The 20115-nt window shown below is 48.2% G+C and overlaps 2 protein-coding genes and 1 long non-coding RNA gene across 4 annotated transcripts; 2 read left to right on the top strand and 1 right to left on the bottom strand.

The window, feature by feature from the left end:
• Positions 1 to 2254: 2254 nt before the first annotated feature.
• LOC143475061 (protein FAM43A-like) lies at positions 2255 to 3678 on the top strand. The gene has a single exon (XM_076972789.1). It carries the CDS (start codon positions 2342 to 2344, stop codon positions 3335 to 3337), a length of 996 nt encoding a protein of 331 aa, XP_076828904.1. The 5' UTR covers positions 2255 to 2341; the 3' UTR covers positions 3338 to 3678.
• Positions 3679 to 4243: 565 nt separating this feature from the next.
• LOC143475064 (uncharacterized) lies at positions 4244 to 17480 on the bottom strand. The gene is made up of 6 exons (XR_013120917.1): positions 17303 to 17480; positions 16476 to 16825; positions 16321 to 16369; positions 16050 to 16199; positions 7061 to 7193; positions 4244 to 4766 (listed from the first exon to the last, which is right to left on the bottom strand). It is a non-coding gene; the product is annotated as an uncharacterized LOC143475064 (long non-coding RNA).
• On the top strand, positions 17066 to 18981 carry mul3 (mitochondrial E3 ubiquitin protein ligase 3). 2 transcript variants are annotated; one of them, XM_076972790.1, is made up of 5 exons: positions 17066 to 17170; positions 17421 to 17540; positions 17860 to 17947; positions 18034 to 18154; positions 18294 to 18981. In XM_076972790.1, the coding sequence occupies exons 2-5, from the start codon at positions 17424 to 17426 to the stop codon at positions 18781 to 18783; spliced, it is 816 nt and encodes a 271-aa protein (XP_076828905.1). In that variant the 5' UTR covers positions 17066 to 17170; positions 17421 to 17423; the 3' UTR covers positions 18784 to 18981. The 2 variants fall into 2 exon arrangements, with proteins under 2 accessions (XP_076828905.1, XP_076828906.1); XM_076972791.1 differs by lacking the exon at positions 17066 to 17170 and having other exon boundaries at positions 17265 to 17540.
• Positions 18982 to 20115: the final 1134 nt, after the last annotated feature.

Genomic DNA, 20115 nt, shown 5'->3' with positions numbered 1-20115 from the left:
GTGCGTGGGTTTTAAACTAATGTGCATTCAGACTGGATTGCTGTTCATTTCTCCTGTGGGCTTAGCAACAAATATAAGACAATTAGTTCTGAATCTGATAGCACACAACTCCATCTGTCTGTATATATTGCAGTTACAAATGACCTATGCCTTATGTTGCCATGGGCGACATCAATAATTGTGGCCAGTGGAACAGGTGGTTATATGTAGTGGGGGACACAGCTGGTGAAGAGACCATGTTGGAACTGAAATGGTAATAAAGCCCAGTGTGTGTGCAGGACAGTGTGTGTGCAGGACAGTGTGTGTGCAGGACAGTGTGTGTGCAGGACAGTGTGTGTGCAGGACAGTGTGTGTGCAGGACAGTGTGTGGTGAAAGCAGGGGTATCAAGGGTGTCAGGAGTGTCCGGGGTGTACGGGGTGTACGGGGTGTCCGGGGTGTACATCCTGCAGGAAAAAGGATGAAGCAAACATGAATCTCCAGCTGAGGAGTTTAAACATCGTGGAAACCAAACGAGCTTATGATGATAATAATAACCACAATAACCAGCTGGTGGTGTAGCAGACGAGGCCCAGGACACACCCCCTGGGGGAAACACGGCAGCCAATCAAAACAGAGCAAACATGTGGAACAAAGAACAAAAGCTAATCACCAACGCACGTACCACGCCACGGTGTCCACCACGCCACGGTGTGCACCACGCCACGGTGTGCACCAGTGTGGGGGGTCCGTCTCCAGGCTTGGAACTCACTCTGCACCCTCTACAGGGTGGAGATGTTTTGTAGAAGTGGCTCCCAAATGTGGACTCTATTGTGGATTTAGTTTCAATCCAAAATACCTGCTTCTGAGAGCCCTTAGCTATCATTAACAGCATCCAGGTGTGTGTTCTCCCTGTAAATGCCTTTAGTGGGTGTGTTAAAAAGCCATTGTTCACATAAAGGGATGTGATTTGGCTAGCACACCTAACGAAAGTCACACCCAGGCCTAATGTGTGTGTGAGCAGAGGAGAGACAGACGTGTGGAGAGACAGCCTGTCCTAACGCACCTCTCCATCGTTGTACCTGCTATGAGACCAGGCTATGAGAATGTGCGGTCTGGTGTCTTTTGATTTGTTTGTTTTGTTAAATCTTTGTGTTTTTATTACTATTAAACCTATAAAAGCTTCAGTTGTTCCACTGAAAACACTCGTCACTTAATTGTCAATAGTATGTTATACAACGTCGTTCAACGTGTTATTATTGAAACATTGTGAGAAATAAAAGCATTTTGAGCAGTTTGAGAGGTGTGAAAGTGTCGGTAAGTTATGGGAAACATTAACGATTAACCTTCTACCTGGGCTTTCAGGCAGTAAATGGATTTCAAGGTCACAGACATTTAAATTAGAGCAGAGGGTACATTGTGGGAATATTTTGTAGGTGTTAAAAATTCCTTCCCGCAGGAACGAAACAGGAATTTCATCCAGAGCGCTATTAAAACCACCGCGCGCAACACCTTCCCGAAAAAAACCAGGCGTGCACTTTGATCCAGTACATCATGTCTTATTCTTGGTAATGAACGTGCAATGCGATAACAATGTTCTGTGTAACACAATTTGATCCGTTATATATTAACTTTTCTTCACAGCTGATTTATGTATCTTTAATTATGTCTCGACAGATGAGCCGGTGTAGTTCGTTTCCCACTTGTGATGGATGGCATTTCAACAATTTAATCTTTAATTAAATAGGAATATTTGAGGATCGTAATCTCCGATTAACCACTCAAAACAGTTAATATCCAAATAATGACATTATTTGAGTTGTTATTAAATATAATAACAAGAAGATACACTTTTAAAGATAGTAATACACGGAGGCTCGTACAGGCCTTTTTAACTCAAAGGAGAACATATCTCCCTCATCTTTTCGTTTGGAAAAAAACTTTCCTCTTAAGATATATATGAAAGTGTCGTTGTTTGTGTGGGGCTGTTTACTCTGAAATCTAGTTTACACGAGAAAGTAAAGTGTTTCTTCAGCAGTCCTGACCAAATTCCAGGAACTCTGGAGGTCGGTTGGAAAAAACTTCATCCATGTTCATCCTAACACACTCTGAACTGACTGCAGTTCAGTAATGATGGTTTCTCTTAAAGTTATCAGTGAAGGAGATTACCCGGAGAAGACTGATCTCGGGTCAGCTCCTACGTGCGGCGCCGCCCTCTTTCTCATCGGTGGGCTGGACCAGTTCGCCACGAGCTTATCAGCAGCTGCAACATCACTGGGACGAGCATCTTATGAGCTGAACCTCCAGGCGCCTCGCCAGAAGCACGGCTGAGGAGAAGCTGACAAGAAGTCCTTCTGCGGCACAATGCCCCGCTCGATCGAGAGCCAAGACGAACACAGTGATGAGAAGTATTGGAGACTATGGACGGGTTTGACGCTGTCCTCCTTCGCCAAGTCCAACCCGGAAAGTGCCCTGAACCGGCTTGGAGGAATGTTCAGATCCAAAAGGAAGACGTTAAGCATCTCTAACGATGATCCTACGTACACGGTGCTCTACCTGGGCAACTCCACCACCATCCAGGCTAAAGGAGAAGGGTGCACCGATCTCGCCATCAACAAGATATGGAGTAAAAGCGATTTGGGAAGAAACGGGACCAAAATGCGCCTCACCATTAGTTCGCATGGAGTACGGATGGTCCACCTGAACGAGAAGGCGAAGAAACCGGGACACCTGTACCTGCTGCACCGAATCACCTACTGCGTGGCGGACCAGAGACTCCCCAAGATCTTCGCGTGGATCTACAGACACGAGATCAAGCACAAAGCGGTGATGTTGAGGTGCCACGCCGTGCTGGTCTCCAAACCCGAGAAGGCCAAGGCGATGGCGCTGCTCGTCTACCAGACTTCCACCACCTCGTTGGCCGAATTCCTGAGACTGAAACGCCGGGAAGACGCGAGGCACCAGCACCAGCTTCTGGTCGGGGATCGGTCCAGTGTGGTGCCCCTGAGGAAGGGTTCGTCCCTGTACAAACCCTCCGTGGAGTGCAGCCGCAGCGCGCCGAGACTGGGCTCCATCACCGAGGACGCGCTGGGCGAGGAGGAGGAAGAGGAGGAGGATGAAGAGGAACAGACCGTGTTCGAGGACTACTTGGACAGTAAAGATGATCTCAGCTTGATCATCAGCGACCTCGGGGACCTGTGCATCGGTAATGACTACAAGTCTCTGAAGAACGACATGCATGTGGCGCGGCTGCTGTCCGGGGAGAGTTCAGGCAGCGAGTCGTCCATTGACAGCACCGGAGAGTTCGGCTCGGGGACCGATTCAGACGAGGGAGCGGATGAGAAACCCGAAACCGCATGACGGAGAACCGGACTGAGTTTAGTCAACGGTCCCAATGCACCGCATCTTTTATTGATTTGTTGTAGTGTGTTGATGTATTTTAAAAATATGTTTCCTGGGGATTTTTTCACATTATCCATATTACTGTAGGTGAACTAGCCTGTACACCTGTGGCTGTAGCAATAGTCGCATTTGTAGCATATATACATATATTTGCTGTGCAAAAGTTACGAATATTAGTAAAATATCTTGTATGTATACACACACACACAGCTGCATGCTGTATTAGATACAGTATCTGACTGTAATGGTTGATGTGGCTACGATCGGGTATGTTGTTAATAAACCATGAAAAACTGAAATCTGAAGTGTTATTCGTGAAATGGTTTGCATCTCGGTAGCAGTGTTGAGCTCAGCCGAATTAGCGAGTCTTTCCCTGGTTTGGGGTCTATTGTAGTGCAGGAACAAACGCGTGTCATGTCCTCATAAATCTGTGGGTTTTTTTCCGCGATTAGAGTGGGATTATAGCTAAACTCAGGATACGGAAATTCTGTTGGCTGTAAGAGTTCAAACAGAGCTATTTCAATGCCTTGACATTGTTTTCCTGTAAACTGCGCTGGAGAGGAAATTATTGAAATGTTAGTTGACCTTCAAACCCCTCGTGCAGTTATTTGTAGACGCACTAACCTGTACAGGACAACAGGTATCATCGTTATTCAGGTTATTAGGGGTGCAGGTGTGGGTGGCGTCTGGAAAGCTGCTGAACACACACTAACAGGAGCAGGACAGAGTGTTTACTGGGGCGGAAACCATGAGACGTCTACATCCTGTCCTGTACGCCCCAGAACAGTCTTACAGTCTGGACCACACGCCCCAGAACAGTCTTACAGTCCGGACCACATGCCCCAGAGCCCAGCAGTGCCAGACATGCACTCACACACGGTGTAAGTAAAAAAGGAAACAACATAACAGGGGTTTGAACTGATGTAAATATGACATTGACCCGATGGTGTGTGAAGCGGCACTTACTGGACCAACACTCAATAGTTTCTGCTCGCCAGGCAAACTGCCAGTGGACTTCCTGCATACAATCACCAGCCAGAACACGTTCACCTCAATACCCTTCAGGGTCACATGACAGGACGTGACCATTCAGACCCCCTTGAATATTTTGAACATTTCTTGTTGGTCAACGGCTTTTTCAGTGACAAAAGGTGACCAATCAGGTGAGAGGGGTCATTCACGCTCTGCATGTCTCCTACAGCTGTTGTGCAGTGCACAGGCGCAGGAGACACTTCAGCGCTGTCCCCACGCTCAAACCACATCACCCAGACAGGAAGAGGAAGTGCCTGGCATGTCTCCCGGCCGGCGTGGGTCTGGGCCGAGCCCCCGTCCACAGCCCTGGGCGGGCTGCTCATCCAGGGAGGAGTTTGGGGGAAGAACTCAGAACCTGCACACACACAAGAGAACACAGACGAGCTGTAGGACCAACATACATACAGCAGAACTGTGTGTGTGTGTGTGTGAGTGTGTGTGTGTGTGTGTGTGTGTGTGTGTGTGTGCGTGCGTGTGTGTGAGAGTGTGTGTGTGTGTGTGTGTGCGTGCATGCGTGCGTGTGTGTGTGTGTGTGCGTGCGTGTGGGCGTGCGTGTGGGCGTGCGTGTGTGTGTGTGCGTGTGTGTGTGTGCGTGTGTGCGTGTGTGTGTGTGTGTGTGTGCGTGTGGGCGTGTGTGTGTGTGTGCGCGTGTGTGGGCGTGCGTGTGGGCGTGCGTGTGTGTGCGTACGTGTGTGAGTGTGGGCGTGCGTGTGTGTGTGTGCGTGCGTGCGTGAGTGTGTGTGTGTGCGTGTGGGCGTGCGTGCGTGCGTGCGTGTGTGTGTGTGTGTGTGTGCGTGTGTCTTCTGATCATGGTGCACCAAAGTGAGACAGTGCTAATTCAGTCAACGGTGATCTCCACCTCAGATGAGTTCAAGCCAAGCGGTACAGCTGGTAAACCGGTTTCAAATCCAGTTTTGTCTGGTCTGAGCAAGAACGGGCCTGAGGTCTGTGGCAGCAGCTCTGGGTGAGTTGAGCACCTGGCCGTCTGGCCCAGGAAGGCAGCTCTGTTCTGATGAGATTTGAGTCCATTAGGGAGCCAACCAACCCAGCAGAGCAGAGGGGCAGTGGTGTGGCTGGGGGAGTGTGAGGGGCAGCGGTGTGGCTGGGGGAGTGTGAGGGGCAGTGGTGGGAGAGTGAGGGGCAGCGGTGTGGCTGGGGGAGTGTGAGGGGCAGTGGTGTTGCTGGGGGAGTGTGAGGGGCAGTGGTGTTGCTGGGGGAGTGTGAGGGGCAGCGGTGTGGCTGGGGGAGTGTGAGGGGCAGCGGTGGGAGTGTGAGGGGCAGCGGTGTGGCTGGGGGAGTGTGAGGGGCAGCGGTGGGAGTGTGAGGGGCAGCGGTGTGGCTGGGGGAGTGTGAGGGGCAGCGGTGTGGCTGGGGGAGTGTGAGGGGCAGCGGTGTGGCTGGGGGAGTGTGAGGGGCAGCGGTGTGGCTGGGGGAGTGTGAGGGGCAGCGGTGTGGCTGGGGGAGTGTGAGGGGCAGTGGTGGGAGTGTGAGGGGCAGTGGTGGGAGTGTGAGGGGCAGTGGTGTGGCTGGGGGAGTGTGAGGGGCAGCGGTGTGGCTGGGGGAGTGTGAGGGGCAGTGGTGGGGCTGGGGGAGTGTGAGGGGCAGTGGTGTGGCTGGGGGAGAGTGAGGGGCAGTGGTGGGAGTGTGAGGGGCAGCGGTGTGGCTGGGGGAGTGTGAGGGGCAGCGGTGTGGCTGGGGGAGTGTGAGGGGCAGCGGTGTGGCTGGGGGAGAGTGAGGGGCAGTGGTGGGAGTGTGAGGGGCAGCGGTGTGGCTGGGGGAGTGTGAGGGGCAGTGGTGGGAGTGTGAGGGGCAGCGGTGTGGCTGGGGGAGTGTGAGGGGCAGTGGTGTGGCTGGGGGAGAGTGAGGGGCAGTGGTGGGAGTGTGAGGGGCAGCGGTGTGGCTGGGGGAGTGTGAGGGGCAGCGGTGTGGCTGGGGGAGTGTGAGGGGGTCCAGCCACTCACACAGCCGACGATGAAGAGGGAATGTTGTTGTTCAGAGCCAAGGACATCACTTCCTGTCTGCATGGAGGTTTTGTTTCAACTTCCTCATGACTAGTGCAGCTGGCCTATTCTGATAGCACATGTACACACAAACACACTCCCACACACACATACAAACACGCTCACACACATATACACAAACACTCCCACACACACATATAAACACGCTCACACACATATACACAAACACACACACACACACACAAATATAAACATGCTCACTCGCACCCATGCATACACACAAAAACTTGTTTACAAGCCTTTTGTTGACATTTTGTTTAATTAATGAATGCTGCACCTATACATCTAACATTAATATTCATCTCAGTTATCAAGTATCAGTGGTCTCCAAAAGGATAAAAATCCCAGACGTTACTATTCTTGTGGGAGCACTGGCCCATAACATTGGCCTATATATATATATTATACACACACACACACACACACACACACACATATATACACTCTGTCCGAAACATCTCGTTTCTCTGGACACTTTGTGTACTTTACTACAACCCTACTACCCTACCATTATATTTCAGTATTGCTGCAGTATTAGAATGTGTCATTCTCAGACAGCACTGTTTACGGGGGGGTGGGGTGGGTAACAGCCCTCCATGTTCCTTCGGGGGGGGGGGGGGGGGGTTACCTCCCTCTCTCACATGCTGCACACGTGTGCGGTGAGCGTGAGGCTCCCGATCGATCCAGAAGTGAGAGGGGCACGCGGCAGCCTGGCGCTGGAGAAGACCGTCGGACAGGAAGAGAGGAGACAGCAGACGACCCTGCAAAACACCAGAACAATGGGACTGTGTGTAAAAATAACGTGAACACACACACACACACACACATACACACACACACACTCACACATATACACATACACATACACATGCACACTCACACACATGCACACGCACACACACACGCACACACACACACACACACACACACACACTGTGGTCACAGATCATCAAAAACATTGCTCCTGTTTTTCCTTGTATCTGTAGAGGACAATGGGAATAACCTGAAGAATGTGCAGGATCCAGACACGGAGGTGAACTCTGATGGCTAAACAAACTTTAACCAGTGATAAGTATTTACATCTACATCTATAAATGCAGCGACACTGGCCAAGCAAAGTCACACTGCTCACATTTGTCCTTTATAGGAGTAGTGTTGGTTCTGAGAAACACGCAGAGAATCCTGAGAATTCTGCTTAGCAATTAAACAACAGGACATTCTGCACTGATTAACCACACGCTGTGAGCCAGGACCAGCCCAGCAGACTGAAGCTCTGATGATTCACAGTGGGACAGAGACATAATGACACCTGATCAAGGAACAGCCAAGATGTTCTAGGGGGGAAAGATGGCCCTCTCCACTAAATATCATATCAGACCAACAGAGAGAGAGAGAGAGAGAGAGAAAGAAAGAGAGAGTGAAAGAGAGAAAGAGAGAGATATAGAGAGCGAGAGAGAGAGAGAGAGAGAGAGAAAGAGAGCCATGTAGACATGATTGTCTCACTCACATTAGGCTGATTTCCACAAATAGTAAAAAGCAGGTCAGACACTGACACCACGTAAATGACCAAATAAACCACGAAACGTCTTAGAAAGAATTTGTGAAATGAGGGTAAAGCATCTGAGGAATCATGAGTTTCATCTTTGTGGAATTTCATCCGTCTCTTTTGAGAGAGAGTTGCTGTGTTGCTTGTCTCAGGTGATATTGTATGTGTCTCAGGTGATAGTGTATGTGTCTCAGTGTGATACTGTATGTGTCTCAGATACGAGTGATATGCGTCTACTGTCAGATTGACCTTTTTGGTTAGGAAGCTTAGTCACAATTACCACTTAATCCCTCCCAACTAATCAGGATTAAAGGTTTAGAATTTTCCTTCTCCAGCCAAGTAAACTGGATACTGCTGGCTCTGCTGGGCATGAGGGCTCAGAAGCCCAACCTCCACCCTCCCTGAACACACACTCACACACACCTCCACCCTCCCTGAACACACACTCACACACACACACACACACACCTCCACCCTCCCTGAACACACACTCACACACACACACACACACACCTCCACCCTCCCTGAACACACACTCACACACACACCTCCACCCTCCCTGAACACGCACTCACACACACACACACACACACACACACACACACACACACACCTCCACCCTCCCTGAACACACACTCACACACCTCCACCCTCCCTGAACACACACATACACACACACACACACACCACTCCACCCTCCCTGAACACACACACACACAACATACACACACACACCCCACACACACACTTCCACCCTCCCTGAACACACACACACACACACACACACACACACACACACACACACACACACACACACACACACACACACACACACACACACACCCCTCCATCCTCCCTGCACACACACACACCACACACACACACCCCTCCACCCTCCCTGAACACACACTCACACACACCTCCACCCTCCCTGAACACACCCATACCTCCACCCTCCCTGAACACACACTCACACACACACACACACACCTCCACTCTCCCTGAACACACTCTCACACACACACCTCCACCCTCCCTGAACACACACATACACACACACACACACACACACACACACACACACACACACACACACACACACACACACCACTCCACCCTCCCTGAACACACACACACACAACATACACACACACACCCCACACACACACCTCCACCCTCCCTGAACACACACACACACACACATACACACCTCCACCCTCCCTGAATACACACACACATACACACCTCCACCCTCCCTGAACACACACACACACACACACATACATACACACCTCCACCCTCCCTGAACACACACACACACACACACACACCTCCACCCTCCCTGAACACACACACACACACCCCACACCTTTACCCTCCTTGAACACCAATGAACATCACTGCTCTTTCCTTAACATGTGCTGAATGCTACAAAACTGGTGAGTGTGTGTGTGTGTGTGTGTGTGTGTGTGTGTGTGTGTGTGTGTGTGTGTGGGCAGACCAGCTGAATGTGTCCTGAAGTGAGGCAGCACACTGTCTAGGTCACCGTGTTCTCGAACCACCGCCTGGGGGGAGACACTCGTTCCAGCGCTCTACTGGGCACGCTCAGTGCAGAGCTCCGCCCACAGTGTTCCAGTTCTTTTAGTGGTGTGGCTCCGACACGTTGGATCCTTGTTCAGCTCAAACAAAGGAAGACCTTGTTCCCACAAACCCAGTGAGGACTTCAATCTTCAAACGTTGGTACGAAACACAAGATGTTCCAAACCTAGATGTGGTCAAAACAAACTCACTGTGCCACCAGCAATACAGCACCATCGTCAACCAATCAAGAGAGGCACGAGACTCGTGAATATTTAGGACAGAGGAAGAACACAATATCACTCTGGAATACTACTACACCAAGAAAAATGAGATAAACAGACACATGACTCATCTTCAGAGCGCTCTCTCTCTCTCTCTCGCTCTCTCTCTCTCTCTCTCTCCATGTTTGAATTTAGGAACAGAAAGCAGGACAGCAACCTCTGTGTTGAAAACATCTACCTTGTACCTACACCTACTGGCCAGGTTACTGTGTCCTCCGGCACTGGGACATTTTATGTAGCCCAGAGCTGCCCTACAGCCCCAGAGCTCTACCCTACAGCCCCAGAGCTCTACCCTACAGCCCCAGAGCTCTGCCCTACAGCCCCAGAGCTCTGCCCTACAGCCCCAGAGCTCTGCCCTACAGCCCCAGAGCTCTGCCCTACAGCCCCAGAGCTCTACCCTACAGCCCCAGAGCTCTACCCTACAGCCCCAGAGCTCTACCCTACAGCCCCAGAGCTCTACCCTACAGCCCCAGAGCTCTGCCCTACAGCCCCAGAGCTCTACCCTACAGCCCCAGAGCTCTACCCTACAGCCCCAGAGCTCTACCCTACAGCCCCAGAACTGGCATCAGAAGTAGCCATCAGAAGATGGGTACACTGTGGTCATAAAGGGATGGACATGGTCAGCAACAATACTCAGGTAGGCTGTGGTGTTGACACAATGCTCAATTGGTACTAATGGGCCCAAAGTGTGCCCATTAGTATCCCCCACACCATTGCACCACCACCGCCAGCCTGAACCGTTGATACAAGGCAGGATGGATCCATGTGTTCATGTTGACATGGATATTTTCTTTTTTTTTTGGACCATTCTCTGTAAACCCTTGAGATGGTTGTGCATGAAAATCCCAGTAGATCAGCAGTTTCTGAAACACTCAGACCAGCCCGTCTGGCACCAACAACCATGCCACGTTCAGAATCACTTAAATCACCTTTCTTCCCCATTCTGATGCTCAGTTTGAACTGCAGCAGATCGTCTTGGTCATGTCTACATGCATTGAGTTGCTGCCATGTGATTGGCTGATTCTACATTTGCATTAATGATCAGTTGGACAGGTGTACCAAATAAAGTGGCCGGTGAGTATGTCATACGTGTAATATTAGCTCAAGTGCTAAAGTCATACGTGTAGACTTACTCCAGATGCACCAGTACTGCTGGAGACCTGCAGAAACAAGAAGGTTCACGTCTACTTTGAACTTTTGACACAATAAAGATCAGTTTTAGATCCCAGCTGCACATCAGGATCATTACAGCAACCTGCTTAGAGCTTGTAATGAAGACCACCATCACATGGTCCACAGTTCTAACACATACAGGGAGCCTCTCGACTCCCTGGAGGACGTGTGGGTGGTGTTATTCATTCAGACCTATTTTACAAAACACACTTATTGGACCTTTATCAGAACTACCTGTTTATTATCGTCACCTTGAAGAGAGGGCAGCTTGGGCTAGTCATGGCCCATTTACTAACACCTGGACCACTGTCAGTGTGGTGAGATAGAAAGAGAGAGAGAGAGAGAGAGAGAGAGAGAGAGAGAGAGAGAGAGAGAGGGAGAGAGTGAGAGAGAGGGAGAAAGAGAGAGATAGAGAGAGAGGAGAGGGAGGAGAGGGAGAGAGAGAGAGAGAAAGAGTGGGAGAAAGAGAGAGAGAGATAGAGAGAGAGGAGAGGGAGAGAGAGAGAGAGAGAAAGAGGGAGAAAGAGAGAGAGAGAAAGAGAGGGAGAGAGAGAGAGAAAGAGAGGGAGAAAGAGAGAGTGTGTGCAGCTGCAGACTGCAGACCCCCCCCCCCCCCCAGGTCTTGGTTGTCTGTAGGAAGTGGGGGAGACGTTGTCGGGCCCCCGGGGGGTCCACAGCATCTCTCCAAACATCCTCAGTGTGTGGGCGGATGCTGCAGAGACACCGGTGGCCAGTGAGTGACACATGAACGGCAGGTGAACCCCAGGCAGACTGCAGCCCCCTGTAAGAGCACAGTGCACAGGCTCAAACAGACTGGAACAGCCCAACACATGGGGGAGGGGGGTGCTGTAGAGACGTCACGGATAAACAGGTGTCCCGTTGTCTTGAAAAGTCATGCAAACTTGCATATGGGTTTCAACAGCACTGTGGCGTTTAATTCCCGAGAAGACACGAGAAGCAAAATGAACGCTGCAGGTGGCACAAATCTACTTACAGCATTTAAACCAATTAAAGTCTGTGGAGAGACACACAGCATTCTGGGAGTCCTTTCCACATTCGTCTCTGCTCTTCTGATTGGTCCACTGCCCAAGCGAAGTCACAACTGCACATTCAGCGTGGCACTGTCTGGATTCACCCAGTTCACCAAGGTGATGAACCCACAGGATCGGCTGTATGTAAAGTTTGTTCTGTATACTGCTGTACCGTTGTGGGTGTGGCTAAAACACGTGGAAGGTGGAGCCTATTCGCAGAATCTGCAGGTACAGGTAGCTCAAGCACTTCGAGGAAATGTTAAATTAAGTAAATGTTCTTGGGCTGTTTATTGGCTGTGCTGAGCAAACACAGCTCAGGTGCTGATGACAGATCAGACCAGCGGCTCTGTTACTGTCACAGGAATCATGAAGCTTGGAAAGACATCAAGTATTTATTGTCTGATAACAGAATGTACCAACATTATTCACAGGAGAAAGCAGCCAGAAAATCACAGGAACACTCACTTACACACACACACACACACACACACACACACACACACACACACACACACACACACACACACACACACACACACACACACACACACATTTTGTAGCTATAATAATGGTGGCGGTGGTTGAGGGGGCAGATATTTGTGGGTATGGGTACATCTCTATGACAACACTGAATTAAAGGAGACTGTTAAGGACTTTTAAAGTCAGGGCATGTTCACACCAGCGGAGCCAACAGTGTAGGACGTGTTGGGGGGCTGTTTATTCATCTCACATCTGAATCCAAGAATAAGGAACATGCTCTTCTCAGATGGGTAGTCACGGTTTCCCATTATAGTCCTGGGAGATATTTTTGAATCACTTTTATAACTGCCCTCTGTTCACCACTGGGCGATAGAAGAGAACATTAAACCTCATCGTTAACACATCGTTAAATAAATTGTGCCTTTTGGCCAATGAAATGCTCAAAAAAGAGTAACTTTCATATGGTAATATGCTGTGAAACAAACATTTTAATAGATTATATGATAAATTATACATTTCTCAAATACTATTTTTGTTGTTTTCTGGGATGTCTCACTATACCCTCACTGCACCCTCACTGCAGTCACTGCACCCTCACTACAGTCACTGCACCCCTCACTACAGTCACTGCACCCCTCACTACAGTCACTGCACCCTCACTACAGTCACTGCACCCTCATTGCAGTCTCACTGCACCTTCATTGCAGTCTCACTACAGTCACTGCACCCTCACTGCAGTCTCACTACAGTCTCACTGCACCTTCACTACAGTCTCGCTACAGTCTCACTGCACCCTCACTGCAGTCTCACTACAGTCTCACTGCACCTTCACTACAGTCTCGCTACAGTCTCACTGCACCTTCACCGCAGTCTCACTATAGTCACTGCACCCTCACTGTACCCTCACTGCAGTCTCACTGTATCCATGCTGTACACAAGGATGTTTTTGCACTGCTCTGACCTTTACCTGTAGACGCCATAACTGGTGGATCATGAACACATCCAGCACTCACACTGGTCAGACTGGTGCCCAGCACACATGTGCTCCATGATCTTCACCTCCTGTATGATATCTGTATGATAACTGTATGATATGTGTATGATATGTGTATGATATGTGTACGATATGTGTATGATAACTGTATGATATGTGTATGATAACTGTATGATATCTGTATGATATGTGTATGATATGTGTATGATAACTGTATGATATGTGTATGATAACTGTATGATAACTGTATGATATGTGTATGATAACTGTATGATATCTGTATGATATGTGTATGATAACTGTATATCTGTATGATATATGTATGATATCTGTATATCTGTATGATAACTGTATGAAAACTGTATATCTGTATGGCACCTCAATGAGGCCCAGAAACACTGAACTGAGAGTGAAACTCGGTCAGACTGCTCAGTTATGTGATGTCAGTTTTGTGTGTTTAGCATTCGTGTGACAAGATCACGCAGAAACTTATGCTGCTCACACATACATACACACACACACACACACACACACACACACACACACACACACACACACACACACACACTACCAGCGACACTCGGATTACCACTTTAGTAGTAGAGATATTTAATCTACCGAACTACAGGTGTGGAGGCCCAGTGTGTGTGTAAATCAGTTAGATTCCCACATGTGGACTGAACATCTGTTTTGTTAAACCAGCATTTTTGTATCTAAACCTTACTGGGTACATCTGAAGGACATAAAAGTGTTTAGTGAAGTGGATTTTCATCTATTCTGTGACCTGATTTTCATCTACTCTATGACCATGGAAAATATATACCAGTACTTTTTGACTTTCTACACTTTTGTATGTTTTTATTTTATCTGGAAGGAATATACAAGAACAGACTCTCTCTCTCTCTCCCCAACACACACACACACACACACACACACACACACACACACACACACACACACACACACACACACACACACACACACACACACACACACACACACACCATTGGAAAAATTCCACTAGTTGTCTGCACTGAGCATCCTGTTTACTAGAGTGAGCAGGTCTGGGATCTGCTCCAGACCACCTGGCTACAAGAGCCGCTCGAAATAAACAAGCTTTACTTCCTGAGTGCAGCTACAGCAGCACTTCCTAGTACTTCCCAGAGGACTGCAGGACGTCAGGATACTCGCAAACCACTGCGGGACTCATTCACTCTCTACTGCAGGACCTAAGGACACTCACAAACCACTGCGGGACTCACTCATACACTACTGCAGGACTTACATACTCACAAACCACTGCGGGACTCACTCACTCACTATTGCAGGACGTAACAACACTCACAAACCACTGCGGGACTCACTCACTCACTATTGCAGGACGTAACGATACTCACAAACCACTGCGGGACTCACTCACTCACTATTGCAGGACGTAACAACACTCACAAACCACTGCGGGACTCACTCACTCACTATTGCAGGACGTAACAACACTCACAAACCACTGCGGGACTCACTCACTCACTATTGCAGGACGTAACAACACTCACAAACCACTGCGGGACTCACTCACTCACTATTGCAGGACGTAACAACACTCACAAACCACTGCGGGACTCACTCACTCACTATTGCAGGACGTAACAACACTCACAAACCACTGCGGGACTCACTCACTCACTACTGCAGGACTTACATACTCACAAACCACTGTGGGACTCACTCACTCACTATTGCAGGACGTAACGATACTCACAAACCACTGCGGGACTCACTCACTCACTACAGCAGGACGTAACAACACTCACAAACCACTGCGGGACTCACTCACTCACTACAGCAGGACTTACACACTCACAAACCACTGCGGGACTGCAGGACTTACACACTCACCAGGTGTGGGACTCACACTCTCACATGGCAGGCAGATCTCACTGTGTGTGTACCAGCAGCGAGGACGGTGTGTACCATGTGTTTCTGAACAGACTTCAGTATAGAGCGCAGCGGCAGAGTAAGGGCTGAACGTACACATATCAGCTAACGGGGTAAGAGCTGATGACCAGACCAGCCCGTTAGGCAGGACTTCTAACCCCAGTATAGGGTCCTCACCAGCCTGCATGGTGTCACGTTTGACCTGCTCCAGCTCACCTGATCCAGCTCAGGAAGGCCTTAGTTAGCTGATGAGATGGATCAGGTGCGTTTGAGACGGAAGAACCTGAAACTGTCCCGGGCAGTGGGCCTCAAAACTGGGTTTAAGAACCCCGCATTAACTAATGAAAGAGTGAGGAAATGTATCTCTCCAGATCTTAATCACACGGGGCTCCTATTCCATGTCTCACCTGCTTCCTGTCAGCTGCTATTGTGTTTTTCACTCATAAACAACAACTGTTTTTTTTTATTAACCAAATATAGCTGGAAACGTTTGGCTGCATGAAGTTAACACTGCTGCTTGTGCCTTCAAACATGGGAGCGTCCGGTCATGGCAGACACACACACACGCAGGGCATGTTGTTTCTTGTTTCATGTACCTCTGTCTGTTCTGTGGGGGCAGCAAGGCTCAAAGTTTGTCAGCTACAGTCGAGATCTGCTGTAATCACAACCCTGCAGAAAGGGAATGTCTCTTATTTCTGCGTGGTCGTCCTCACCAGGAACTGATGGTTGCTGATTTCAGAGCAGTGCTGGCCATGTAAACATACAAAAAAAGTTGATGTTTATTTCTTAATTTACAGTTAGTCATGATTACTGGAAGCGTGAATATTCTGCACACAGTGGGTGAGACACAATAGACTCAGTACTTACAGACCACTGAATGGGCCACTCAGACTGTTGTGGTTCAATCCTATTCACACTGGAAAAAATTATTCACAATAACAAATCTCTTTGTTCACTGTACATTTTACTGTATGTTTTAAGCTGTGTGTGTAGTACATTGTTTATCAGGGAATCAGACAGACCTCAATCAGAGTCAGAAGTATCCTGTTATGGCCAAACGGAGCTGAGACCACAGGATGTGAATTCACTCACTGGAGTTTCCTGTGTTTCTATCAGAGAGGGACCCTGCATGCCTGTGTCTATAGAGGAGGAGGCATAGAGGACAGAGAGAGAGAGAGAGAGAGAGAGAGAGAGAAAGAGATACACACACACACACACACACACACATACATACACACAAACACAGCACTCTGGTCCAGTTCCATACCGCCAGAATTCATCACCACTTCCTCCATTTCTGTCTGGTCTGGTTCTGAATTTTCGGACATCAAGTAGGCTACACATCACCATGCCCACTCAGACTTTTACACATCTAGGAAATGTAAAAATAAAATAATTTTTTTAAAGTCAGCACAAGAAATCACAAGTTAAACTGCAATTTCCTTTTGGATCAATAAAGTTATCTATCCATCTATTTATCTATATATATCCATCCATCCATGTATATGTGTATGTAATATAGTTATATTTAATTGTATTGTACATTCACTGTCATGAAACTATTGGAGAGGGTTCCTCACGCCAACAGCACCCCCTAGTGGCCCAACACGCTCAACGACAAGGAAAAAAAAACGCGTGAAAAGTATTTTTCTTTTTTCGGTTTTGCTTTCGTAGTGGTGCGAGACACAATAGTAACGAAACTCGGCGACATTATCTGGTAAGTATTTACAATTTATACTTGTATGGTCGTGTGCACGCATATGTGATTTAACCTCGGTGTTGTGTTGATGTCGTGAGCACAGCAGTGTTAAAGCAGCGAGCTAGAGCTGAAGGTGGTGTGAACCCGCACCTGCGGAAAGGGTGGCGCACTGAAATAGTTCAGGTGTAAACACGGAGTATTTCACCCGGAATATGAAGAGAAAGGTCCGGGTTGTGTGAGTGAAGTCCTGTCCCCGTGTGTCCTGTAGAGAATGAGCGACACCTTCCTGGCTCCCCTGACGGTGGTGGCCGCGGGCGCCAGTCTCGCCTTCTCCGCCGTGTTTTACCATCTACACCAGCAGAAGAAAACGGAAATACAGAAGTTAAAGGTGAGTTCACAGTGTTCATTTGTGCAGAATATTCCACGATTTATTCCTAATGGAGCTGAAGGTTTTCTGGAGTAATAACTCAAATGGAGTAATAACTGGGGGTCGGAGCAGAGGAGCAAAGTTTAATACCTGCTCCCATTAAACGAAGTTGAAACACGAACATTTAGTTTCCACACTGTGTTCACGGGTCGTTTGACCTTTTATTCCAGACACCATTTCATTTTTGTTTCTTTTTGTTCTGTTTTGTGTCTGAAACCCTCGACCCCTGTGTCCACGTCTGAGTGTGGGGAGTTAATACCATGTTGTCTTTCTCCTTCAGGAAATTCCGAGTTTTCAGGCAGACAAGCACCTTTCAAAAATACTGAACGCGTCTCTGGACAAAAGACTGCACTATGTAGCCGTGGAAGGTGAGAACCACCTCCGCCCGCACCACATTCATCACGGTGTAGATCAGAGTCCTTCACAGTCACACTGTTTTCTGTCCCACACGCAGGTGTGGTCCAAGCGGTTGGAGAACCGTTGTCCAGTCAGAGGGCACCCCGGTGTTACGGCGTCATCCAGAAGATCACCATGGTGGACCACTGGAAGATATGGAACTCCACCTTAAGATTGTGGTTTGTGTTTTGACTCTGTGATATCATGATGAGCAGAAATTATATGTAAAAAACATAACTTTACACGAGACAAAAACAAACTGGACAGAGATGATGTCCTGCGTCGGACACCTAACCTGTCCAGGTGTTCTCCGTGCAGGGTCTCCAGAAAACAAAACGCCAGAACCGAGAGGAACAGCGTGCCCTTCCGTCTGGTCCAGCCGGGCACCTACCTGGGCGGGGTGCACGTGCAGGTGGAGTCTCCTCTGGAGGCGTGCGGGGACTTCCTGGAGGAGGTGCAGCGGAGCGTGAGACGTGCCGACGACGGCCTGGTGGAGGTGGTGGTGCAGGGTCTGAGTGGGGAGAGGCTGGTGGCCACGGAGGAGCGGGAGGAGATGCTCCGGGTCGGATCCGTCCTCACCGGCTTCGGCGAGGTGCTGCTAGAACGCGAGGACGTAATACGCCTCCGCCCGCCCCGAGACGGACGTGCCTACCTCCTCGTCCCTGGGGATTACCGCAGCCTGGTCCAGAGGCACGAGAACTCGGCCAGCATGTGGAAGGGGCTGACGGCCCTGTGTGGCATCACGGGGACGACCCTGCTGGCCACGTTCGTCTACAGCGCCGTTAGCAAGGACAGCAGGAGGAACTAGCTGGCTTCTCCTAAACCTCCATCAGATCAGGAGATAAATCAGATTATTCACTGGATGCATTTGTGAATTTTCATTCCAGTTTAACTGTGATTTGCTTTGAGCCTTTAGATTAATGCCGATAGTCAATTGTTAGCAACTGGTTAGACCATTTTTGTACTACTGTTGAGAGCAAAAATATTAAACATTTGCGCAGAGCCACCATTTCACTCCCATAATCAGGGATTTTTACTTTTTTTTTATATCCATGATGTTGGGGGGGGGGGGGGGGGGGGGGCTTGACTGGCTCTGATTATGTAATAAACTATTGAGAATATTATTCCAGAACCGAAGATGCAAAGAACTCAAAGAAGCAGCTCGAGGTCCCCTGTGTGCCTCTGCTGTGATCCCCAGCGCGTTGTGGCCAGGGCCTTGGCTGGGGTAATAACTCTGGGTAAGAGCAGGAGGCAGGCTTCTTAATACCCCTGCGTCCATCGCACAGAGGCACGTAGCCCTTAAGGCATGGGTTAAAGCAAGAAATTTTCATTTGACTGAAAATTTTTCCTGGCAAAAGACAATGCCAGCAATTACTGAAAATGCGGCCTCTTTTGTCTAATTCTACACAATAAACACATTTATAAAGTATATTTATCTAAACAGCCTGTGTAATGAGAGAAGAGAGAATCTATGAAGCGACAAAATGCAACACCTGAGCTATAAATGTACATAAATGTTTTTATAATGGAGTTATCTGGGGGTCCTCTTCCAGAACATTGTTTAAAGATCAAAGTCAAAGTCAAGTCAAATTTAGTGAATCCTGGTGAGTTTTAAAATGGTATGAAGCTCTCTTGTTTTTATCAGATTCACTATCGCAAAAACATAAGCAGTAAGATTACCTGGTTTATCTTACAAAAAAATTTAATGTCCAAAAATGGCAAATTAAATCGCACCACTGGATGGAGCTTTTAAATACAAACAGAACAACACCATCCATGTTAAACTGGCTTAGAAATAAAAAAGTTGACATTTCAAATGGAAGAAATGCGCCTTTTTTCTTCGACTATTAAAGCTAAATGAAGAAAAGTCTGTAATCGGTGGAGAGATTCTTCAGTATATATATCCATAACTTCTATATTTCACTACAAATTCAAATAAAATTTGAAATGTAGTCACTTTATAGTATGGACATGACAGTATAATATTCAAAAAGAATGAACAAATGAATATTTAATGATTAATCTTTAAATTAATTAATAAATAAGTCAGGTAATCATTATGGTGAAATAAAAAAAAAAACTACATTTCTATTAATATTCTGAGAAAACGCTGTAACCTAAAGATTCTGTTAACACAATT

This window comes from Brachyhypopomus gauderio, chromosome 14 (assembly GCF_052324685.1).
Source record: "Brachyhypopomus gauderio isolate BG-103 chromosome 14, BGAUD_0.2, whole genome shotgun sequence".
In the NCBI taxonomy this organism is placed as follows: domain Eukaryota; kingdom Metazoa; phylum Chordata; class Actinopteri; order Gymnotiformes; family Hypopomidae; genus Brachyhypopomus; species Brachyhypopomus gauderio.
The sequence above is the reverse complement of the archived record's forward strand: the minus strand, read 5'-3'. Positions and strand labels throughout refer to the sequence as shown.